The sequence below is a fragment of the Trachemys scripta genome, chromosome 13, assembly GCF_013100865.1.
Source record: "Trachemys scripta elegans isolate TJP31775 chromosome 13, CAS_Tse_1.0, whole genome shotgun sequence".
NCBI lineage: Eukaryota > Metazoa > Chordata > Testudines > Emydidae > Trachemys > Trachemys scripta.
Window position 1 is genome coordinate 31,320,090 of NC_048310.1, and position 26,172 is coordinate 31,346,261.

Sequence of the window (26,172 nt, forward strand, 5' to 3'; positions counted from 1 at the left end):
GAGAGAGAGGGATGGAGTGAGCGGGGCAGGGCCTCAGAGAAGGGGCGGGGCAAAGGTGTTTGTGTTTGTGTGATTAGACAGTTGGCAACCCTATTTGGATGGTACTAAGTATGTTGTTATAACCCTGGTAAGAAGCCAGAGTTTAGCCATGTTAAGACTGGTAGAAATGTATCTAATTATGAATGCTTATCTAAGGTAAAGGCCAGGGCATGGTTATAACACAGTTTTATCCAATACCATGTTGTTGTTGTTGTTGTTTGATTTTATTAGTAGGGACTGGAGGAGGAGGAGGATTTTACTATCGAAATCTCATTCTAGTGTGCATGTATGAGGGAATTGCTTTGGTAGCTACCACCTTTTAGGTCAGCAGACCTTTACCTCCAACTCTGCCTTCTTACCAGGAGATAGGCAAAAGGTGTAATCGCTAAACTCAATCACTAATTTAACACAGGTGGCAAGATTGTCAGCTGGTGTGAACTGGCATAGTTCTAGTCAAGTTGATGGAGGTATGTTGATTTGCACCAGCTGAGCATCTAGCCCATTTCTTTTTAAAAGCCAGATCATTTTGGCAATTATCTAGGAAAGCCCTATCCATTCCTATACGTGTCCCCTAGTGTAAAAATAGGGGAGATCAACACAAAGCACTAATAATGCTATATAAAAAGACACCTCACCCAGTAAGAGAGCCAGTGACTTCCCAAGCCAGTGAGATGCAGTTTGTGTTATCTCTTTGCTGAGGTTGTCCAGGATATGTTTTCATCAGTTCAGGAAACAGAGGAAAGAAAGTTTCAACAATTCGTAAACATTAGCACCCTCAAAACCCACTGCTAACAGAAGGATGAGATAAGGCAGGCCATACGATTGCTTGCACTGTTTGTTTATTCTCCTGCCCTGCAGTCCCGAGTGTTTTGAAAAAAAACGGAGCCAGTGTTGAGTCCAGTTTAGAAATGTAAAGGCTTCACTCAGCATCGGAGAAAAGGGGCCTCAGTAGACAATTATCTGTCATTAAAGATGATTAAATGAATGAAGACACAGGGTCAGCCTTTCTTTGATGGGATGTGCAACTGTAGGAATTTTCAATAGAAGGCTGCCCCTGCCCTTTAAAACAGGGGTGGTATCGGCTGGGTTTCTGATGGATTTTTATCAGTGTTGATGTGAGGAAATGGCTTTCCCAGCTGATAACATCTTTGACCGAGTTTCTTGAACCCTTGACCTTTCTCAGTCAGGGTGCATTGGATCCCTTTCTAATCTCTCTTAAAAATAAATCCAAAAATAAGGTCTAGGTAGGAAATACCTTGCAAGTATGACATTCTTGCAAAAAGGGGGTATTTTACATTTTCCTTTCACTCTATTGCTTTGTTGTTACAATTTGGAAATTTTTCCTGTGAGAGCAAATAGAACGTATCATTCAGAAACACATAAACGCCTTATACTATATCCTGCACTCAGGCCTCCGGTGACTTGATTGACTTCAGTGGTCTTAGATAAAAAGTAAGCTAAACTGCTGTGTAGTGTTGGTGCATGCTGCTTAATAGTGCTGTTTCACCCCAGAGCTAGCAGCATTTGTATCTCATCAGGCGTTGTAAGGTTTAACTGTATGTGAAGCATTTTGAGACTCTGAAATGAAAGCTGCTGCAGAAGTGCTGCTGATGATTATCACTACATTTTCTTCATTGATGGAAACACCGCTAAAACACACTCATCGTGCCAGTCTCTCAGTTAATCTCTGACTTAAACCCCATCCAATCCTGTTGAAGTCAGTGGAGTTACTTGGGGTATTAGTGCGAAACTTGGCATGTAGTACTTTCATATTTCCAAATGACGTGTTATACTTACCCTCTCAGTAAAAATTAAATTACTCCTAAATTGCCACAATAAAGCTGCATCCTAGAGTGAAATGAAAATGTAATTGTAGAGTAGTTTAGGTAGCAGAATGTAATTACCCAAGTTGGAATTTGGCCAGGACATGAGGGTTAACACCCCTGCTTTTACTAAAAGCATCATTTGACCTGAGTGTTTAGAGGACTTTGATTCTATGTCTCATTCAAAAGACTGCATCTCCACCACTGCAGAGCCCTAAACCCTGTGCAAAAGAATGGGTTTGGTACTGACTCAGAAAGAAGAGTGCTACTAATGGATCACTTGCATTATCATTTCCTGCAGAACCTTCCCAGTATTGAACCAAGCAGTGACCTAGACTATCCCTGAGTTTCTTGTGAGATCTGACATGTGTTGCCACATAAGTGACATGGCTGTAATTTGATTGCAATAAAATATACAGAAAAACTATTCTATAAAATAGCGGTTCTCAACCAGGGATCTGGGGCCCCCTAGCAGGTTTCAGGGAGTCCACCAACCAGGGCCAGTGTTAGACTCACTGAGGCCCAGGGCAGAAAGCCAAAGCCCCACCGGATGGGGCTGAATCCCGGGGCTGTGAGCCCCGCCACCGAGGGCTGAAGCCAAAGTCTGAGCAACGTAGCTTTGTGGGGGTCCGGTGGCACGGGACCTCAGGCAGTTGCCCTGCTTGCTACCCCCTTACGCCGTCCATGGCTTTTATATGCAGAAAACCAGTTGTTGTGGCACAGGTGGGCCATGGGGTTTTTAGAGCATGTTGGGTTGGGCCTCAGAAAGAAAAAGGTTGAGAACCCCTGCTATAAAACAGCATTAAACATGTTATGCACAGATAAGTGTAAAAGTTTAGGGGTTAAAGGGTATATTCATCTTGAAAGTCAAGTGATGTGTGTTACCATCCATGAAAGTGTAAAAGTCCCTTCTAATAATGTGAGCGCATACCACTGATCAGAGACTCACCAGTGCCAGAGGTCCTCCCATTGCAACTGAAGAAAGGGAGAAGCAAAGGTGATTTTGAGCTGAATGAGTCAGTTTACCTCCTTAAAGTTATTGTGTCAAGTTCTCTCAGCCAGATATCACTGCTTTGGTTACACTCCGCTTTGTGTTTTCAAACTTATCTTTATTGCCATAAGAGCTAGAATTTATTTTTTAAATAAAAGATTACAATCTGATGTAATCACATGACTCCAAGAGCTGGGGTCCTGTGCTGGGACTGAGTAATGTATTTTGAAAAATCAGTAATTTAAGTTTCCCATGGATTTGAGGGTTTTCTGCTGTGGAACTGCGTGGAATTTGAGTTTGTTGTATGGCAGAGTAGACCAGGTCTTGGTTAAGGTTATACCAATAAACGTGGCAATGAAGAAGAAAACACTGTCGTGTATTCATAGCTATAGATTAGAATAAGACTGCCACAAACTGAAGTATAATATGATCTCGGGGGATGAATGTTTATCTTGGTCGAAGGCTGACTGAAGTTCATTGCATTTACACTTTCTAATTGTATGTAATTCATTTCAGAAACTGAAGAAAAATTGTTTGATTGTTTACTTCCTTGAAACAGTAAAGAGAAAAAGGGGAAAAAATAAAAGTAGCACTAACCATAGAAATTCTCTGTATAAAGGTATAGTACAGATAGATTGAACCAGGAATCAGGGAAAAAAAATTCAGTGTTACTCTGCAAACATTAAAGAAAAAAATTAGGAAAATAACTTCTAATGATTATTTATACAAGAAAGCACAAAAGAAAAGGAATTATGTCTTGAGAAAATGAGAGCTAGAATGCACAATATCTTGGTGTGTTACTTAAGGCAATGAAGCTTTAAGGTTTACCTTATGTGCCATGTACATTGATTAAATACCAAATATATGGTGGCCATTTTTGACCATCATTTACTGTATTGATTTGTCAGCAGTGCAACTGTAATAAAAAAAACCATTGATTTACTGTCCTTATTTGCTTATGGGCTTTTTATTAATTTTATGCTTTTTTGGATTATAATTTTTTATGTTTTTTTTCCCTTTCAGACAAGCCTGGTGCTCGGTGAAGTTGGAAAAGGGGAACGAACCATGGAACAAAGGAATGAAATCATCAGCTGCTTCTTGCCACTTCTTACGGAGCGACAGGAGCTACGCAAAGAATGGACAGCAAGGTGAGAGCCCTAAGGAAAAGGAAAATATAGTGAGACCTTGAAATAAAAAAAACACATGATCAACTATTCTCATAAAGATGCACATAGGGAAACAAACAGCTGGGCAAGTCTTTTTTAAAAAAGCGTTTTACTGTTTGCTTTTCCAGTTACATTTCTGTGTGAATTAAATAGTCAAACGTTACTATATATGATTTCACAGTTGATTTAACAGTGTGATGTTGTATTACTATGTGGATACAGCAATCTATTCAATTGATACCCTGATAAACAGCATGCCCGTTTAAAGGATACTGTCAATTTAATCACATTTTGTCGAAAAAGGTTTTCCCTACTATTGTTACAAATAATACCTGCTAATGTCTCATGGTTGTGATAGGCTCAGTATAAGAGCCTGAACAGAACAGTACTGTGGTACAAACTCTGCCTTTAGATATGTCGGTGTTGATGCTTACAACTACACAGAATCCAGATAACATCTGTGGGACTCCACATGGACAAGTGTGTTTACAGGATTACAGTCAATAGCTGAAAAAAGCTGAGGAGAATCCTCTATTTTTTCCCCTTCAGATGGCTTGTTTTTTGCATGCGGCAACACTTTGTGTATAGGCAGTTTTACTGATTCAGCCAAATGACAAAAATGGGTAAGGAGGTTCCATGATGCATTCAGTAACTGAAACTACTTTTAACACATTTATTTTTAATTGTCTAAATTTGTAGTTGACAGTGTTCCTTTAACTGTGATAAACGTCCAGGAACATATTCAGTGGGATGCATTTCAGTGACTATCGATAAATGATATTCTTAGCCTGTTTGAAATGCCATGCCTGTTCTTGTTGGAAAACCTGTTTATAGCAGATGTGATTTGGTGTTTACTAGAGTAAATTTCCACTGCGTGCCACCTTGCTTTCTTCATTCCACTTTCCTGCGCCGGTAATGGCTACTAAATGAGTCAATTTTACTTTACGCTTCTTAGCTCTATAGCTAAAAGCTGCAGATGTATGCATCTCTTGTTTTTTCTTGTTTTTAAGACAATCAATTAAATAAATACAAACATCTACTGCAAAAGTGGGCCAAATTCTTCCCTTTGATATGTGCACACAGCTCCCATTAAAATCAATAGGAGTCCTGCATTTGCATGTAAGACCAAACTTTGGCCTAATGTATGTATTATTGTGACACTTGTGGTATTCAGGGTAATTGCTTCATTGGCATGAATTTGTTTCCAGTGGTGTGTGTGCCAGTTAGGAGAATTGTGTTGTACCCTTAATATAGTGCTTCATGTGACTGAAAGTTCTGTAGACTTGACCTCAGTTATTTCAAAAAGTCATTAGAGGCTGCTGCACCTGATGTTTGATTGGATTTGCTGTTCTCAATATTGCTGTACTGTATGGGCTCTTGAAACACTCCAAAAATTCCAGGGATTAAACACTACAATAGAGTAACAATTATTTGAACAAATTAGCGACCTTGTCTAGTAAGGTTTCTTCTAGTGGGTAGGGGGCTAGGCATTATGATATTAATCAGATGAGGTCTCAGAATGAAAAATACCTATCTAAGAGTAGTTTGCAATTTCCTCATGTTATGTCACTCACTTCTCCGTTTAGTTTCCTGCTTTCCAAAGAATCTCCTGGATGTTTTTTAAAGTCTCTGATGCTGCATCATTTGTCTTATTAAATTAAACCAAATGAGTTGGAGGAGGGGGATGTCATTAGCTGGAGAGCTCTCTAAGGGCTTTTCTTCACCAGGAGCACTACACTCTTCATATGTTAAACCAAATAGTGGGCTTTCTAGAGACAGGGAAAGAATAAAGTGTTGTGATAACTGACATCTTCTTAGGGTCCATTTAGTTTAACAATAATTTTCTAATATACCAAATCATCAGGGATCATGACAAAAAATGACTTGTTTTGAAAGGACTCTGGTTACATTGTTTCTGGCCTTTGCTTACTACTAACAATTTAATCAGAAACTGGAGCCAGCACTGATGTGGCAGACAAAGTCTAGTCTCTGACACAAAAATGCTAAAGTACTTTGGGGGATGGTGGTGGGAAAGCTTAGAAGCAGACAAAGTGCAGGCCTCCTTAAAACTAAACACCTGAAAGAAAATTTCAAGAGCACGGTGTCTTGAAAGCTCAGAAAGAAAGTGTCCCTTGAGTATTAAATAACCATAATCCTTTTTTTCCATTTGATGTTTCCCATCCCAGTGACCTATCTAAGAGTCTCATCCATATGATCTACATAAACAGACTGTTACCATACACCTCACTTTACCTCATCAAAGCTTCAGCTAGATGTCTGGAATGAAGCACTGACTATGGTAGCCATCAACCATGCGGTGGTGAAAGTTATAAAACATCCGCCGCATTGCTAGCAGTGCTGCCCGTGTTTTAGAGATCAGTCTATTGTGTACTTTGGAATTACATGAGAAAAATGTGCTTGGACAGGAAATAATTAGCACTTGTCAAAGGGCAGGCAATAGGCTACAGTATTTTACTTTCAGCAGGCTATCAGGGGATCAGCTAGATTAGATAATAGATTTTTTTTTTCCTCTGGAAGTTAAATACAGATGACTCTAATTACCTTACATTGTACATTAGAGAGCACATTATGAACAGTACAACTTGAAGAAATTTAGGTCAACTAAGAGAGTAGCTGGCAAAAACTTTACTGTGCTCTTAGAACAGTGTAGCCATTTTGTTGTTTCAGCAGGTTCACTTGTGGCACTGATACCTTAATTTAAAAAACAAACAAACAAAAAAAAGCATGGAACAGTAACACAGCTCTAAGGTGATTGTGCTTTTACAGGCCTGTGAGTCTTCCACACAGAAGTATCAGAATTTCACTAACATGAATTTCTGTCTTAATCAGACAAATCATGTCCCTGTGGATTTTGCTTTCAGTTATGCCAGCATTCTGCATAATGACTGGCTGAAATTACACAATGTGTTTGTGTAACAGCACAACTGTTCAGATCACACAGTAGTACACTGAGTATTATGACCTGCCATTTTGCATACTGGTAACCCCTAGACAATGCTATCCAAACAGGGCTTTCAGGGATGCAAATTAATCTATATTGAGTGGTAATGATCCAAAATATCTCAGGTGAGACTATGTGAATGTGCTCCAAGTGTTAACAGAAATGACCCAGAGTTTCTAAAGGCTCATACTTGTTTATACTGCTTGATAGTGTCTGATGGACAGGTTGTTATAGCTGTTAAAGAGCTGCTCAAGCCCTTTGAACTGACCCCTTCTTGACCTCAGTTTACAAAAGGTCAGTCTTCAGCTAATAAAGCAGGCGGAACCTTAGCATCTACTGTAGTGAGCAGAGGCTAAAGAGAACAGCTGTGAATTTTGAACTGACCATGCAAACCGGTGGAGGTTTTTTGGGGTCACCATGTGATAATGAAAATTATTACTAAATTATATGGATGTTTAACTGCATAGTGGGCAAGAGAGGGCAGAGTCTAATGTATTGGGTTTGATAAATGAAGTGTGAAGTTACCCATCTGGCTCTAGACAGCACTTGCCTTCTCTCTCTCTCTCTTGTTAAAAAAAGGGAAACATTTTAAAATAACCGCAGTACATATAGAATCATTGACCCATGCGGAGAGCTGGAATAGATTAAGATTTAATGGTGACCATGGAAGAAATTATCATTTGAAAAGTGAGACCAAAGGGGGGAAAAGTACAATCCAAGAACTGCACCTGATTCATTTTTTAGGACAATACAATGAGAAAATCCGTTTTATGAGACTGATAATACAACTAACATTTGGTAGACAGGTTATACTCTGTATAAGAGTATCTTTACATTTGTTACTTTACATACACACACACACACATTTTAGATAGTATAAGGTTTTTGTTATGCAACTATTGCAAATAAGTTTTTTGACTTCCATTATCCTCCCATTTCTACTAAATTTGTCAGTATAACTCCTCAAAAAGCAAATACAAACAAAAAACTTTCTTGATCCTGACACTCACACCCTATCTCTAATTTGTATGTCTTAGTAAAGTACTTGGAAAAGTTGCTCCCTCTCATTTTTTCACTCATCTCTGATTATATACTTCATAGGGTTCACTTTGGGTTTTGCTTTGGCCTGTTCTTCCATGTATCTCATTATCTTCTTCTTTCTGCTAAGCAAAGTTCTTTCTTCCTTGTTATTCTCATTTATCTTATTCCAAACCATGGGCCACTCTCTCCTATCCTGTTAAGACCCATCACTTTTATCTTCAACTGCTCATATATTTTTGACCCCCTTTGACTCATCCCTTTTTTGACGTGTCCAAGTGAACATGTGATTTTACCTCATCTTTCAGCTTAAAAGTCTAAAGATGGAAGAGTTTCTCTTAAGTTAGAAGAGCATCCTCATTTTCCCATTTTTTATATTTCCCTTCATATCAGAGCCCTCCATTGTTCATTACTTTACCTCCCTGCTTAATTTTACAAGCCTTGAGAAATTTGAGTTCATCTCACAGGCAACCCATTGACTTTCCCACATTACAACTGGAACCAGAGTAAATAAGACAGGCCAAAACTTAGAAAGAAAGTAGAGATTCATGGTGATCATATCAATAGTCAAGAACAAAAGATTATCATAATGTCCTATGAGGTTACTGAGAGAATTGGCAACTGGATGTATAGTGTTCCATAATAGAGAAATCTGAACCCCATTTGGGTCTGCTCATCTCCATGGATGCACCAATGAAATAGGTCCTCCACTCCCAAAGGATCAGTAGTGAGCCTGGATGCCAATATGAGGGATGTGATGGTCTGACTGTGACAGAGGTATTATTTTTACCCCCTATTAACCACCAAATCCCACCCAAAAATGTGATCCAAGTTGTTGTGTACAGCCTGAAGGCTTTTTATGTAGGTCCTTGGTTTTCAAGGCATCCATAAAATGCCAGGCCACCGCAGAAGAGCTACTGTGTGCTCAAACACTAAATTCACCCAGAACAATAAGTCTGGGTGTCTCCAACACCAGGTGGGTCAAAAACTCAGTTAGCTCAGACTGGAATTCTGAAGTTCTGTACACTGCAACTTTTGCCATTTTAACCATATTCTAACTTCGCAAACAAGAGTGAATGTGGTTTTGAAATTGGGCACTAACTACACCTGTAGTAAGGGTATTACATACCAGTCCTGCCTCAGCACCGACAGAGCTGAGCTGAAAAAGGGCAAGCGAAATTATTCACCCAGATCTTGGTTTTAAAAGCACATTTGGAGGCCTCACTTATGATTAATTTATGAATCGTATAGTCATTATTAGCTACTGACCTTGAATCAAGCAATGTTCTTGGCCAATGAATAGACCGAACAGTAAGGTCACTATCAGCTGATGACGTTTGCCCGAGATGAGATCTCAGAAGAGACTATAACCAGACACTAGTTGTCATACAGCTGGCCTGAATCTGAAAAATGTTTCCTCCCCCCCTCACCTTTGCTTTCCATGCTTTTCACAACAGGAAACGGAAGAATTTGAGTTTCTAGAAATGGTCCCACTTGACTGGCTAGTCAATGCCTATGGCACTACATGCAAATGTTAAATAAGAATCATTGTAACTCTCTTTCAGGGCATGCCATTAATTTGAAACAAATTTACCTCACGCTACACTGGAGTTACCTGACTGTTTATCATTCTGCATTAGTGACATCAGAAATATTTAGATTAATAGAAATACTTAGATCATAAACTCTTTGGGGCAGGGCCTGTCTTTTGTTCTGTGTTTGTACAGCATCTAGCACAAAGGGATTCCTGGTCCATGACTGGGGCTCATAAGTATTACAGTAATAAAAATAATAATGTAAAGCTGACATTCAAGAAGAGTTGTCTATGTTGACAGTGACCATCCAAAGAGGCTGAGGGATGAGTGGGAAGATTTGGCTTATTTTGTTGGTTCATGACATATGAAGAAGGTCCTAAAGGTTTTCTTTTTTTCCTGCGTCTTTTTTACATTAGAATTTCAGAACTTGTCTACCCAGGAAGACCCTCTGGAAGGACAGAGAACTAGTACTTACTCTGTTAGCTCAAGTGGTAGAGGCCTGTATTGTGGATCTAAAGATTCAAACCCTGAAATACGGTCCACTGGTTAGGGCATTAGCCTGGGCCTGGGGAGTCCCAGGGAATCCCTCTTTTGCCACAGACTTCCTGTGTGATTTTGGGCAAATCACTTAGAACCAGAGCACATTTTGAAAGATGTTTATGTGCCTAAAGATGCTGCATGGGAATTTCAAAAGCACCTAGACGCCTATCTCAAATATCTGGCCCTTAGTTTCTCCCAGCCTTAGTTTCCCATCTGTAAAATTAAAATAACATTCCTGTACCTCACAGGTATGATGTGAGAATAAATGTATTAAATATTGTGAGTTGCTCAGATACAGTAATAGGAGCTATTTAAATATCCAAGATGGATAGATCTCAAGTACCAAAGACACAAAACTGATTGAGTACAGGGGAGATTTGTTTTCAGATTATTTAAAACTCTTAGTTTTTGTTTGTTTTCATTAATGCCTGTTTAACTAACACAGGTAGGAGAAAATCTCTCTTTATAGGAATTCAGCACTCCTACTTTTTAAATTGAGAGCTCATTCTGCACATCTCTGACATCCCCAATAGGCTTGTCTATACTACAAAAATAATCCAGTGCTGACAATGTATGTTAGCATCAGGAGCTGTTGAACTGCTGCTGAAGTGCTACCTGCAAGTGTACACAAGGACAAGTCATATTCACCATTTTGGATACTGTGGCTAACAAATCTCCAAGAAAAGTAAAGGAAGAGCAGACTTGACTTTCTTTTTATTAAAAAGAACCAAGACTTTCAAGTCTCCACTATGTATCAGAAAGCAAACTTGTGGAAAGCATAGTTTTCTTAATATCACTTATTTTAAGGCAAAGGTATTTTGTGGTATGGACGCTGGCAGTGCATATTGTACATACATCATGAAAACTCTGTAAAGCAGATTGAAAGTCCAGACTTACAGCCTTTAAATGAATACAAAACTCTGAGACCTCAGTGAAGGTGTCAATCCTCTTCATGTTGTGTTTGAGGGTCATCTGTCCTTGGTGACCTTTGCCATCTCTTTGATTGGTTATTGCCAGCTCTTTTGCTTCTTGTGACCCTTCCTGTTTTCTGCTTTAGTCTTTCACCTGTGTTTCTTCTATTCAAAAGCCTTTGAACCAGCCAGGCTTGGTATCAGTAGATGCCAGTACTCTAAAGAACAATGGAAATGATGCTTGATTAAATACTGCTGTTTAACAGCCATGATTTTTTTTCTTTGAAACTATCTTGACCCTCTAACCTTGAAAAGACTTTGCATCTAAAAGCTGTGGATATTTACAAATAACCCTGCATTCTGCCTCATGATGCGATCAATTCATGAAAAACTTTAGTTGGTGCAAAGGACCTTATAGATTCAGTATAAAATCCATTGAGAGGACTCACGTTGTATGGCATTTTAGGGATGTCTATTGTAAAAGTTTGTCACAAAACTTGAGACCCAGTTACTTACTCTGTTTTTTATGAGCCTTGCAGGCTCTTTCATTACAGCAAACTGTACAGATTGTTTGCTCTGAAGCCACTTGATTACTTTATTTCAATTTTAGAATTTAGAAGCTCATGAGTAGCATTGACAGCGATAATACCCCAAATTTAGACAGAAATCATATAGTCATCTAGAAATCTTAGTTGACACTTTTCGTTTGATTTCATACCCACTTTATGTGTGTCTGCCAGGTCTTCAAAGACAGATCCAATTGCTTGGCAAGTGACACAGATTTTAGCTCTCATTACAGCATGATTAAAGTTTCCAAGCCAAAAAGCAGTGTTGGTGATTCAGACAGCCAACTTTTCGCCTAACAGAGAATTTGTTGAAATTGCTGCAGTTTTATGGAGTGCGCTTAATGCTCATTTTCTGATGGAAAAGTACCTATAATTGCCTGTTAATAAAATATTATAATATTATACATTGGTCTGAATTCAAGTAATCTGGACAAGGCTTTAAAGTCAGCACTAGTGACCGTTCCTTATTTGTATAAGATTTCATGATTGCAATGCAAGGAAGTGATTTGGCAACAGTGTACTCACTACCCACTTGCAGATCTGAATTCAGGGAACAGAAATTATGGGGTTTTCAGGCTGCAGGATGGTGGAGATCAAGTGTATCACAGAGGTGACAAATGTATAATCTGTGGAGACAGAGTGTTAGCTACATCATCTGACAGCTGAACCACAAAGTGGCATTAGCATCAGCTGTCATCCTTCTTGCTACAGACAATGGTGTCTGCCAGAGGCCAAGGAGGAGGCGAAAAGCAGGAGTGTGCGTGTATATATGGAACTGTTGTCTATTGCTCTGTTGCTCTTCAGCTAAAGAACTGGCGTTTTGAGCTAGGGATGTGGAATGATTGGCCCAGTGAATGAAAGAATGTCATAGGTTTATTTTGAAACCATCCATTGAGGTTTCTTATTTTCCTCTGCCCTTAGCAGAGTGTCCTTTATGCCTCAGAACCGAATATCTCCATAAAACCAGCTCACAAATTTAGTACAAACTGAAACTTTGTCTAAAAATAGAAGTTTGGGATTAAATGAGGCTAGAGATGGAACTACCTTTTCTTTCCAAGAACTGATGCCTTATCCTATGGGGACTTTATTGTTAATGTTATTACAGTTATCTTTGTATTAAATTTAGCTCTATGTAGTATAAAACTATTTGAACTTTGAGGATCTGGGTTATAAAATCAGCATATAATGTTAATATGGAAAAATTGTGGGATAACATGGGGAAATTAAATGCAGTCAGCCAAATTCTGTGTTATTTTCACCATTGCAAAAGATATAAGTGAACAGGTACAAGTACAGGACTTAAGTCTTGGATACTGTTAATCTTGTGTGTTACTAAATTTTCAGCACATATATGGGACTCGATGATGTTGGGAATTAATAATGAAACACAAAGCCTTTCATCTCCAGTCACTAGTTCAATTGTGGATCAGGTTGGTAGTGCAAAAATGTTATTCCTTTTGGATTGTTGTTTGGCTTATAGAAAATGCATTGGTTCTTCAGTCCTAGTAGGCAAGTGTGTATTTAATATAGTGCCACTATCACAACAGACACTAATTTATACCCTTGCTGATGTTTTCAGAGAAACCAAAAATCAAATGGACATAGCAACAGAACAATATGTCCTCAACAGGAGAAGTGGTTTCTCCAGGCCAGGGTTGTGACAAGTTATTTTTCCAATGAGTGGGGGACCCATTGCCTGCTCTGTACCTTCCATATGAAGAGAGGACATCGCTCTGTAGTCGTCTTCATAAAGAGCTTTTACATGTATTTAAAAATATGTGTGTGTATAAACATGTGCAGATATACACATTTATCACATATATACTGGTGATAGCCATGTTACAGATTGGAGGACCATGTCAGCAATAGTGGACAGGAAGGGAAGCAACTTTTGTCTGGAGGCCAGAGGCTGGGTCTCAGGCCCAGGGGAATGAGACGAACTGGAAAGAAGTGTTTAAAAATATAGTCTATTGTATAGTCCCTGTAGCTGCAAAGATGGCATCTTTCTAACATTTGTGAAGTTTATGGTAGATATGTTGTTTAAAAAGATAAGGACTAAGGGGCCTCTTACATAAACTGTATTGTTTTCATATCCATGGTCCTAATGACATGTTGGGAATATCTATAGACCATGAATGAGAAAACAGTTTAGGGATTATAAGGTGGTAGTAGAAAGAAAAATACTTTGTAACCCACTGAAACTTCTTGGGATCTACGCCTACAAAAGGAAACCTTTAGAAGGAAAGCAATACCTTTGAATTACTAACAAATATTCTCATGAGTTGCAATACCACTGAAATGTTTGTTTCATAGTACCATATTGAGTATACTATGAATTACCTAACGTGGGTTGGTGATGAAGCAGAAATAATGCATGGGCAAGAAGCTTATTAAAGAATATTAATGACGGGCTTTGGTGTCATCTAGAAAAAGAATGGCAAAATCATAAACACAGGCAGTTGGAGATGGACCAAAAATAATTTCTTAGAAGATAGAGGCAGTGAATATGCCAAGTATAGAAAAAGAAGTTAGGGGAAAGTGTTAGACAATTAAAAGCAGAGGTGGTGAGAGCTTGGAGGGAAAGAGAGAGAGTAGCCTGCTTTCAGAGAGAGAGAGAGAGTAGCCTGCTTTCAGAGAGAGAGAGAGAGTAGCCTGCTTTCAGAGAGAGAGAGAGTCTTGAGAGCTTTTGAACCTGATACTGAGAGGGTATACCAGACTCATTGAAAGACTGGCAATTTTTTTTCATCAGTTACATTTATAAGGTTGGTGTAACTGATGTTAGAATTTGGCCCAAAATATGTTGTGAATAAAACAGAACAAATAATTCATTATATTAGTTTCACCTCTTTCTCTGAAAATTGTCTTTGAGCAGATTGCTATCTTCTCAGATTTATTCACTATCTGAAATTATTTGGTAAATAATTTTGGAGAATTCTTGGTCCACAGGTTGTTTATGAACAGGTCGTTGTAATTATGTGTCTGAAGCTGAAACCATATTGGTTAGTTTTGATCGAACACACAGCTCATTTAATATGTATCTGCTTCCTGGTTGGATGAGAGTGACTATTTAGAATTGGGTTCTCGCATGAATGTGTGATTATGAATTCAGAATGTACTTTTTGGAATTTTCCAACATTTGCTTAAAATTTGCTGTTTCTGCAAACATTCCTGCCAGAAAATTAATTTGCTAGAATATCTGTGCCAAGTTAGCAGAAAAGTGTGACACAAATGGAGTAAAAAGAATTTTCTTTTAAAATAAAAAGAAATATTCACAGGTTTTTTTCTATATTCACCAATCTTTAGTTTTCCACTAATATGATCAATCTTGATTTGTGGTAAATAAGTAAGGTGTTTTACTCTCTACTAATTGCACCCTCAGCAGAATTTTAATAAAGGTTATGAGTTGTTGGTTTTTTGTCTGATACTGGGGATATATTTATATATCTTAGAAGGCCAAAATATGTCTTTCTAGAGTTTTCAGATCCTTTAATAAGAATGATTTTTGACCATCATGGTCAAGGTTGATTTGAGGAGATGCCCTGGAGATGAAAGGTTAACAATTTGTCCAGTCTGTAATGGATTAATCACTCACTGTACACGGTGTTTATCTTAGCAGACGATTTGCCACTCACAAAGAACAGTAATTTTATTTTATATCAGGGTGTCCCAAGTGTATCTTAGACATTTCCCCTTCAATGTATTTTCCCAGCTTATAGATGAAGCCTAAATTCAGCTGTCAGTTGCAAAGTGATAGAATGGGAGTTGGGTTATTAATAGCTTTGCTTGCCTGTAGGTGACACTGTTTCACCATTTATCTGAACATTGTCCAATATCTTGTCTAGGGACAAAAAAAAAGGAGTTACATTAAAATAATTTGAGAGAGATTCAAATAAATATATTGCATTAATGGTTCCTTCCGTCTTGGTTAGAGAGTGGAGTATTAGGTATGGGTGGATGAATGGCATGTTATCCTTTTCAAAGACGGCAGCAGTTTATGAAATTATTTCTGATTAATTAGCTCACTAGCATCTCTACGTCTGTTCAGTATCCCCTTGACAGGCAAGATGCTAAAAAGATTACTCTACAGTGTTTCTAAAGGCAAATGTAAAAAACCTGGAGGATAATACACTAGTGGAAAATCTTAATTCACTGCTAACTTGTGGCAATGTAAAAGTAAAGTTAAAATGTTCTTAGTCATGCAAGTCATTTAAATTAATAATGTGTGCCATTAAGTGAAATTTCAGGGAGGATTTTTTTCCTACAGGAAAAAGGATACTGCTTACAGAGAAAATAAAAAATTCTATGAGGCTTGAGCAATCATCTATCTCTGAGCTACAGTGGTCATACTGCCAGATGTTCAGGCGCTGCTGCTGCTTTGACATGTATATCTCTCTTCCAGGCAGAAAACAATATATACATCAGCCCAGGTGCAAGGTGGCCTTGCCAGCAAATCTACCTCCTCCTAGCTGTGACACTCATCCACTCCACATCACAATGTTTATATTAGAAGGAGAGTGTAATTAACGCCCGGAAAGAATAGGTTTCACTAAAGTGATGTGCACAGTAATGATATTGTTAGCTTCCTTAATTTCCAGTTTCACCATCAATTATGCCATGTGTTTCATCCAGTTGGTGCTACCCTCCCAGTGTTAATTATAACCTACAAGACTGTTACAGTTAATTTTATGGCAAGCATATTGTCTCTTCAAGGCTCCAGAGCAGCTCATAAATTATCTTGAAGGTAAAATGTAACTTGGGGAACTAGTTATGAAAATTCCATCCATCTCGCTTAGGAGGTGCAGCTGCTACTGTCAGCTGCCTTGCTGCTGCATTGTGAAGGAATTGTGGTGGGTCAGGTTTAAGACGCTAGGCCCAGACTGTCACTGAGGAGAGAGGCTGTCCTGGCCCTGTCAGACAAGTACCTTCTGCCAATCCCTTGTGGTTTCGCTTTGCAGGCAGTAAAAGGCAGGCAGTGCAGGTGGATGGTCCCCAAGCTGTCTCTATTCATTACTTTACAGAAACTTGTTTTAGTTAGGCAGGTACGGAGACCTTTTCTCTTCACTGTTGTCATGATGTTAGGCATCATCTGCAAAGTCTGAGATAGATAACTCTATAAATAACTCAGTGTTACGCTGGGGCTGTGGTGGTGGTGGGGAGTGTGGGGGAATGATTAGCACCATACGCACACACCCAGTAACTCACTGGGTTGTAAAATGATTGTTAATTTACTTGTAGGAAGGGGTTGGTTTGGAGGAGCACATCTGTTCCTTTTTATTTCAGATGCATAATTTGATGAGGTGAGATTTAATTGCTAAGTAATTTGTATGAAAGTTTGGCATTACATAAGCATGTTTTTATATTGGGATTATTTTTATGAAGTGTGTGTTTGTTAAAATTTTTTCTCACAAGAATTGCAAACTCTGTTCAAGCCCTTGGGGGCTTCAAAAAAAACCAAAAAACAAAAGACAAAGTGCTCACAAGTAGATGAGACTTTCATTAAGCATATTTGTATAGTTACTGTAAATGCCCTTTTATTGCTGATGGCTCTTCCTTTGAAATTCTGGATCATGAGTTAGTATTGAAAGCTTTCAAGCTTTGGGAGCGCCCCTAAGCATTTGTCTTTATTAACTACAAGTCAGGTTTTCGGATGGCGCAGTTTTCTCTGCACTTTCATACTATTAAAAGCATCCCATATTTAGTCACTGGTATCTCCCCCTGTTGCCTACAGCTGGGAGGGCAGATGAATGAACACTGAAAGTTGGTGCTTGTGCAATTCCACATACAGTCAGAGGTGCTGCGGATGCAAATACACAGGGCCATTGTGAATTAATAAATGTTGTGAACTGACTTAAGGAGAAAAGGCACAATAATAAAAATCGGCAAGGACAATGCATCTCAAAATGCAGTTTGTTCATTTGTTTTAACAGCTGTAATTCAATTTTAATGATTTTTGATAATTTATAATGTCCCCGAGCAAACTTTTCAAAATAATGCAGTTTTGGTATGTGAGACCTTAGTTTATAAGCACTCTGCCTTTAAACCTTTGCAAAGTGGGGGAAAGGAGGCATCTGCATGTAGAAATTATTGAAAAGTGCATTAGTGAGGTGCTACCATAGATTCATTGTCACTTTCTTTTTTCCCCTGGAAATTCCAGGAAATGTGTCTTTGACACATTTAGAGGTCCATTTCCCCTCCAAATATGGGACACTTAGGCTATGTCTATGCTACAGGCTATGTTGGCAAAACTTATGTTGCTCAGGGTTGTGAATATTCTGTCCCCCTGAGTTACACCGACATAAGCACTCGTGTGCACAGTGCTATGTCAGTGGGAGAGCTTCTGCCGCCGACAGAGCTTCTGCTGCTCGCATTGGTGGATTTTTAATGCCAATGGAAGAGTCTCTCTCTCTCTCTCTCTCTCCCCCTCATCGGCATAAAACATCTTCACCACGTGAACTGCAGTGGCGCAGTTGTATCAGTATAGCTGCGCTGCTGTATGTATAGACATACCTTGAGAAGAGAATAGACTCCTAAATTTCAACCATTTTAAGGAACCGGAACATAGATAAGATTCAATCTTTGTTATTCAGGGCTAGATTATGCCTTCAGGGACAGCCTTGAGCAGGTGTGTGTGATATGCAAACAGCATCATCCTGCCCCAGAAGCATTGTGCCTCAGAGACACAATTCCTCCCTTGCTTTCTCCTTTTTTTGCTCCCAGGGGCGGGGGAGGAGGGAAAGGGAAGGGAGAAAGAGTTATTTATTTTTGGTGTATACCATTTAGTGCTACATTGCTCCACCCTGGCGGGCTCCTATATGTAACACCTTGTGTGACCAACTGAAGTTTGCAGTGTAGTTGTAGCCATGTCAGTCCCAGGACATCAGAGAGACAATGTGGGTGGGATTATAGCTTTTATTGGACCATCTTCTGTGGCTTGAAAGCTTCTCTCTCTCATCAACAGAAGTTGGTCCAATAAAAAATATTACCTCATCCACCTTGTCTCTCAACTGAAGGTTGACTTCTGACCATAACCGTATGAAGATCATCCATCAGTGTCACCAAAATGGTCCCAATGTTGTGGCTCAGTCTGCATTCTGGCTGAGAAGGATTAAGGCTGTCTGCATTGATTAGCAGTTGTTAAAGTATGGTTGTCACTAATTTTTGGATGAGTTTTCTTAGGAAGAGAAGGTTGGGGATAGAGCAGTAATTTTTAAGATTGCTGGAGTCCAGTACTAGTTTCAGAAGGACTGATCAGATTTTGAAGCACTTAGAGGAGAGGAAAGTGATCAGGAACAGTCAGCATGGATTCACCAAGGGCAAGGTATGCCTGACTAGACAAATTAGAGGATTGGGCCAAAAGAAATCTGATGAGGTTCAACAAGGACAAGTGCAGAGTCCTGCATGTAGAATGGAAGAATCCCAGGCAATGCTACAGACTAGGGACCGAGTGGCTAGGCAGTAGTTCTACAGAAAAGGACCTGGAGATTACAGTGGACGAGAAGCTGGATCTGAGTCAACAGTGTGCCCTGGTTGCTAACGGCATTTTGGGCTGTATGAGTAGGAGCATTGCCAGCAGATCGAGGGACGTGATCATTTCCCTCTATCTGACATTGGTGAGGCCTCATCTGGAGTACTGTGTCCCGTTTTGGGCCCCGCACTACAAGAAGGATGTGGAAAAATTGGAAAGAGTCCAGCAGAGGGCAACAAAAATGATTAGGGGGCTGGAGCACATGACTTATGAGGAGAGGCTGAGGGAACTGGGATTATTTAGTCTGCAGAAGAGAAGAATGAGGGGGGATTTGATAGCTGCTTTCAACTACCTGAAAGGGGGATCCAAAGAGGATGGAGCTAGACTGTTCTCAGTGGTACCAGATGACAGAACAAGGAGTAATGGTCTCAAGTTGCAGTGGGGGAGGTTTAGGTTGGATATTAGGATAAACTTTTTCACTAGGAGTGTGGTGAAACACTGGAATGGGTTACCTAGGGAAGTGGTGGAATCTCCTTCCTTAGAGGCTTTTTTAAGGCCGGGCTTGACAAAGCCGTGGGTGGGATGATTTAATTGGGGATTGGTTCTGCTTTGAGCAGGGGGTTGGACTAGATGACCTCCTGAGGTCCCTTCCAACCCTGATATTCTATGATTCTATGTTTGCATGTTTCAAAGAGGTAGGTATATTGATTTATATGAAAAAAGTGTTAATGAATCCTAGAGGCTTGATTCTTTTCTCACATACATTGGTTTTACATCAGTGTAACTCCACTGACTTCAATAAAGTTACCGTTGATTTAATTTAGTGTAACAGAGACCAGAATAAGGCCTCAGTAAATGTCTTTCAAACTGTCAATATGAGGGTCTCTCAGACTTCCATTTTAATACTGTTTCCGGAGAGAGAGATTTGGTTGGAAAAAGTCTTTTCTGACTGAACTTGGCATGCAAAACTATCAGCACAGAAGTATTTCTTTTAAATATAAAAAATTTGTTTTATACAACTGAAAAAGAAAACCTTACCAGAATAAAGTGCTTTTGTTTTCCTGCACTGTAAAGCCTGAGGCTAACTTCAAAAGAAAAACTATAACTTGGAAAGTGATTGAACTACTGATATTATGAAGCCATAGGTCATTTGGGAAAACATATTAAAGTTACTTTAAAAAGGGGAGGGGAGGAGGAGAGCCTAAAAAGTGGCTGCCATAGAAATCTGCTGTCACACTTGAAGAGTTTCTAAAATTTCCAGTGATTTTTTTTAGTTTTGGCTGTTGGGTTTTGGGGTTTTTTTTTTTTTTTTTTTTGGATGCAGCTGGATTGACACGATAGAACAAAACTGCACCAAAGGAGTCATTATATTCTGTTGGGTCAACAACTCAGGAAGAAAATGAATTTTTAAGGTAGGGTCAGTAATAGGTCAAAACACTTTTGGGAAAATGCAATTTATTTAGAGTTAGAAGCTCTTATTTATGAATATGCAGTTTGTAAAACAAACCCGATCAGACATTTTTCTTTGCATAAAAGAAGACATTTTTGAAATAGTATGTATATGAAACTATGCATTTTCCCAGTGCAATTGAAATCTACTAGGTACAGAAATATGTAAATATTAAAAAATAACATTTTGCAAAACAAATATATACAAATACTGAAAGCACTTAAATCAAAGTTTTGAGAGGAAAACATAATGTATTTCAAAAACAAAAAATTATAAAAAAGTGCAACAGTTACATGAATTCCAAATAGCTACAGAGCCGGATTCTTTATAGAAATTCTTGATGAGAAAGCAGATCTCTAAATGTAACCCCATGAAGCACATAAGTGCCTATGCATAAATGTACTTTATTATATTATTGCCACAAATAAATATTAAAGCCTGAGTATTCTTCTTTAAAAAAAAAAATCACTGTGGTGTTAGTTTGTTTCCAGCACCTAAAATTAAACATTGCATGGTTTCTTTAACTTTGGGTTTTCTTATTTGGGATATGAATTAATCATAAACTCTAATCCATGTATGAGTACCTATATGTACATGTGGAATTTGGAAGTTGTCAAGGCTCTGAATGAACACAGAAGTCTGTCAATGCAGATCAAATTGCATAGTTATTTTTTGTCCCTGCCATTAACCTCTTATCATAGTAGTTTTATCTTTGTCAGACTCTAGTATGGGAGACATTTGGGGATTATTTTTGGTTGCCAGTACTGCCAAACCTTTTTTTTCTTTACTATAGTGAGATGAAAAATAAATTTGTCGCACTTAGCCCCTTTTCAATGTTTCATGACCAATTTCTGATAAATGGGTCTCTTGTAAGAGAGCCATTTTACAATTGGTCTTGAGTCAGAAGTTTAAAATTTTTCTTCAGTAGGATTGTTCAGACCACATACATTTCATGTAATTGTATTTGCATGATTCATGTTATATGGTCAAGGAACAAGAACTTCATTACACACCTAGGCCACAGTCCAACAAAACACTTAAGCACATGAGTACCTTTAAGCTGATAAATGGTCCTATTGAAGGAACATACCTTGCAATAGTGTCAGTGGCACTACTTATGTACTTAAGTTACACATGTGCTTAAGGCCCCAGTTCAGCTAAGCATGTGCCTAACCTTAAGCATGTTCTTAGGTCCCATTGTCCATGGACTTTCAGTCAATGGGACCTAAGCCAGCGGTTCTCAAACTGTGGGTCGGGACCCCAAAGTGGGTCATGACCCTGTTTTAATGGGGTCACCAGGACTGGCGTTAGGCTTGCTGGGGCCCTGAGCTGAAGCCAAACCCTGGGCCCCACCACCTTGGTAGCAGGGCTCAGGCTTTGGCTTCAGCCCTTGGGCAGTGGGTATCAGATTACAGGCCCCCTGCCCGCAGCTGAAGACCTTGGGCTTTGGCTCTGCCCCCATCCCTCCCAGCCGGGGCAGCAGGGCTCAGGCTTTCGTCCCCCCTCATAGGGTTGTGTAGCAATTTTTGTTGTCAGAAGGGGGTTGCGGCGCAATGAAGTTTGAGAACCGCTGACCTAAGCACATGCTTTAAAAACGTGTGCTTAAAGTACATTGCTGCATAGGCAGGGGCGGCTTCAGGCACCAGCGCAGCAAGCGTGTGCCTGGGGCAGCAAACTGTGGGGGGTGGCCTGCCGGTCACTGTGAGGGCGGCAATCAGGCTGCCTTCAGCGGCATGCCTGCGGGAGGTCCCACGGTTTCGGCGGCAATTCGGCGGCGGGGATGCTGAAAGCATGGGACTGGCGGACCTCCCGCAGGCATGCCGCCGAATCAGCGTGACCAGCGGACCGCCCGCAGGCATGCCACCGAAAGCCACCTGACTGCTGTGCTTGGGCGGCAAAATACATAGGTGCATAGGCACCTATATGCTTCACAGACCGGGGTTACATATAGAGATCTGCTTTCTCATTGAGTATTTCTATATAGAATCCTGCGCTGTATCTATTTGGAATTCATGTAACTGTTGCACTTTTTATAATATCCTGTCTTTGTTTATGAAATACATAATGATTTCCTCTCAAAATTTAAATTAATGACTCAAAGTTTTAAACACTTTTATAATCGTAACATAATTGTTTCCACCAATGTAGAGGTTGATCCTGAAAGATGCTGATCACCCCTTGCTGAGTGCCCTCAGCTGTCATTTAAATGAAAAATATTAATCCAGGAATTCTCATTTTTTTTCTCTCTCTTCATCTGATAAAAGGAAACTTTAAGAAAACCACAAATTGTCAGAAACATTATGAAGAAAAAGATTCGTATTCTTTTTATTTAAATTTTTTTGTAATTACAAATTGTGATTTAAATACGCTTAAGTGTCATTAGGTGCCATCAATTATGAATCCTAAAATAGAATTCACCTTTAATTTTTAATTGGCTCGCTTTTTAAGTCAAAGCCTTAGCTTTATTTAAGCATATTATTTTCTGTTTCACACAAAAGTATGTACAAGATTTATTGGCGTTTGCATGAAAAAATAAAAGAATTTTCATGTTTTATAAGAAACTTAATACACTCTCACAGATGGTCCCGCTCAGGTGTGATTTTAATTACGAGATACAACAAAGCCCAGCACAGTAGGAAGTCTCTTAATAAATGTCCTGAGGCTTTTGTCTTCACATGTCAAAAAGCCTTTTTATTGAGTGATTAAAATATTTTCTTTTATTGGCTGATTTTAAAAATGAACAAAATGCTTGGAATAGAAATATGAGGGCTTTCAGAGTTCAAAATGTGTTGATTTGCATTGTTTGGGGGGAGTGAAAAAGAAGTTTTATTTTGGAATTACTTTTTTTCCCTCTCTCTAAATTTGCTTTTCAAAAAGCAAATGCTAGACAAATGTGTTAATAATATATTAAAAATGTGCATGAACATGAATAATGTATTAACAAATGAAAATGTGTTCTCTTTACATACTGTGCTTGATTTTGGCTTGTCACTTTGTTTAGCAGTAAAAAGCTAGGTTTTGTAAAACACTGTGTAAAATGCACAGAAAGAAACCAATAATAATTTAAACTCAGCCATAACATACAGCTTCCATTAATAAAACACAAATGATATGGTCTTATTGTTAAATATTAGTAATATATAATAATAATTTTATACTGTCTCTCTCTTAGTGGGGAATTATGAGGACCTCAGGTAAGGACCTCGGTGTCCTGACATGGTTAATTATCCATAGATAATGGTTATCAGCAATAGCTGTTATAAGCACCACAGCCTCACTGGTGAGGGGTTATTAAGTGTTTGCACTCTCAGGTGCAGTGCACCTATGCACTTCTCTACAGAAACAAACAGCTGTGTTTTCTTTACTGTATTATACATCACATTCAGTGCATCATTTATTATAGCAAAGCTAATGATGCACATGCAAACCTTTATGTCCCATATTATACAGTGGTAATATATTTGCTATAGATATGTTAATTTAGCTTTCATAAGTCATTTATCTTTGCTAATATATAATGTATCTTATTTAGGATGCTGCAGCTCTGGGGTTCATTACGTATGAGTGTATTTAAATAAGAAATGAGTAGAACTAACTTATGTTAAGTGGCTAAACGTTTCCAGGTCCCCAAATCCTGTTTCATAATATCTGAGAACTTTCTTCTTAAGGACACAGTTATTGGAAATCATTATTCCAAATCTGGGACAATGAAAAGAGTGAAAATAATGAGCATATACAAGTAACATAGGTTGCTTTTTCGATGAGGTTGAATGCATCTCATGGGAGGAAGTTCCTTCAACTTTAGATAGTTATGGCTCACTTTAAATCATGGTTTGGAAAATGCTTTACTCCTTACACATGTAGCCTAGGACTTAGCTTATGGGTTAATTTACTAGTTTAAAGTTAGCTTTTAAGTAAAAAGATAAGATATATGTGTAAGGCAGTAATGTAAGAAGCCTCCAGGCCCAAACCTGTAAGACATTAGTGTAAACACGTAGCGTAAGGAAGTTAAGGCTATAAGCATAAATAAGCTGATTGTCAGTACCCCTAACTTATAAATTGGTATAAGATATAATTTTGCAATAAACCGTTCTGCTGAAATTTTGTATAAAGTGCTGGTAGGTACCTGAAAAAGTTAGGTGATGCCAGTTTCAGTATTGTAGGATAGGAACATCAGCAGATGCTTAACAGCAAGATTGCTATAGTAACAAATAGATGTATATGCTAATAAGGTTAAGATAATTAATATAAAAACCTAAAGAATAAGTTTGTTCCCTCCCAACAATATGAGGGAGAGGAAATTAATTAGGGGCAAAGGAGGATGAACATTATGAATATTCATGGCAGGCATCAGATCCTGTAAGAGGGCTAACTACAGCCTAGACCGGAGGTTCTCAGACTGTGGTCCGCGGACCACCAGTGGTCTATGAGCTCCATTCAGGTGGTCAGCGGATAGATCCCTCTAATGTGCACGCCTAGGCGGCCACACACAAGAGAATGAAGGACCACCCATCTAATTAGTGCAGGTATGGCTCCATTAATTAGGTGCCTGGAACCTGGAGAAGACGTACATGTAAGGTGAGGTGGTGGCCTTGGGGGGGATAGGAGGTAGGTGGGAGGGGGGAATGGGGTAAGAAGAGGTGGTTGGGGAAATTTGGGACTTGCAGGGCTGCAGCAGCCAGAGAAAGAGGTGACTTTCCCCAGTTCTAGGGCTGTGGCTGCTAGGGAGAGACGGCCCTTCTTCCCAGCCTCAGCTCTGTGACTGCTCTAGTGGGGGAGATACCCCCTCGTTCCCAGCCCCAGCTCAGGCACTGCCGCGGCGGGGGAGAGAGGGAGAGACCCCCCCTCCTTCCGAGCCCCAGCTTGGGGGCTGCCAAGGCGTGGGAGAGAGGGAGGGACCCCGCTCCTTCCCAGCCCCAGCTCAGGGGTGCCGCAGTGGGGGAGAGAGAGAGAGAGAGATCCCCCACCTTCCCAGCTCCAGCTTGGGGACTGCTGCGGTGGGGGAGAGAGGGAGAGACTCCACTCCTTCCCAGCCACAGCTCAGGGGTGCCGCAGCGGGGGAGAGAGGATGCATCCATCGCATTAGAAAGGTAAGACTATCGATATTAAAATATGAGTTGTGTGATTTTATTTGTAGAACAAAAAACGTTTATTATTAAGGGGTTTTTTATAAAGCGCTTTTATCCAAAGTGCTTTACAATAGTTAGCTAATGGTACAAACAACATTTGGATTGATCATTAAGTGGTCCGCCGAGACCCTCAGAAATTTCTAAGTGGTCCGCGAAAAAAAAAAGTTTGAGAACCACTGGCCTAGACCATTGAGACTCGACCACTGGGTCGCTTGCCATGCCAGAGATCGGATAGAACCCTAATGGACCACCACCTGTCTCCACGGGAATTGGGAGAGTATGTGTATGACACTGGACATAAAGTTAATAATGCATGACTGTTACATTCTTGTTTGGATCGGAACTTCTGTATTTACTAATTGTGTTAATAAGACTATTGCAAAATCAAAAGCTTTTCCCAAGTCTGAGTGTTGCAGCCATGTATATTGAGGTTTCCAATTTAATTGTATTTCTAATAACTCTGGGCTTGATCTTGGAGCTGGAACCTGCCAAACCTCAGAGTACTAATTTATCATTTGGGGATTCGAAAGTAATCAATACACAATGAATAGATCAGG

General features: G+C 39.4%; 1 protein-coding gene across 3 annotated transcripts in view; it reads left to right on the top strand.

Annotated features, from left to right (window-relative positions):
• FTO (FTO alpha-ketoglutarate dependent dioxygenase) overlaps positions 1–26,172 on the top strand; it is a 329,085-nt gene that overhangs the window by 152,240 nt on the left and 150,673 nt on the right. For all 3 annotated transcript variants that reach the window (XM_034788562.1, XM_034788563.1, XM_034788561.1), the window contains exon 8: positions 3,877–4,001. In XM_034788562.1, coding sequence (XP_034644453.1) covers positions 3,877–4,001 — 125 coding nt within the window. The remainder of the gene's footprint in view (positions 1–3,876; positions 4,002–26,172) is intronic.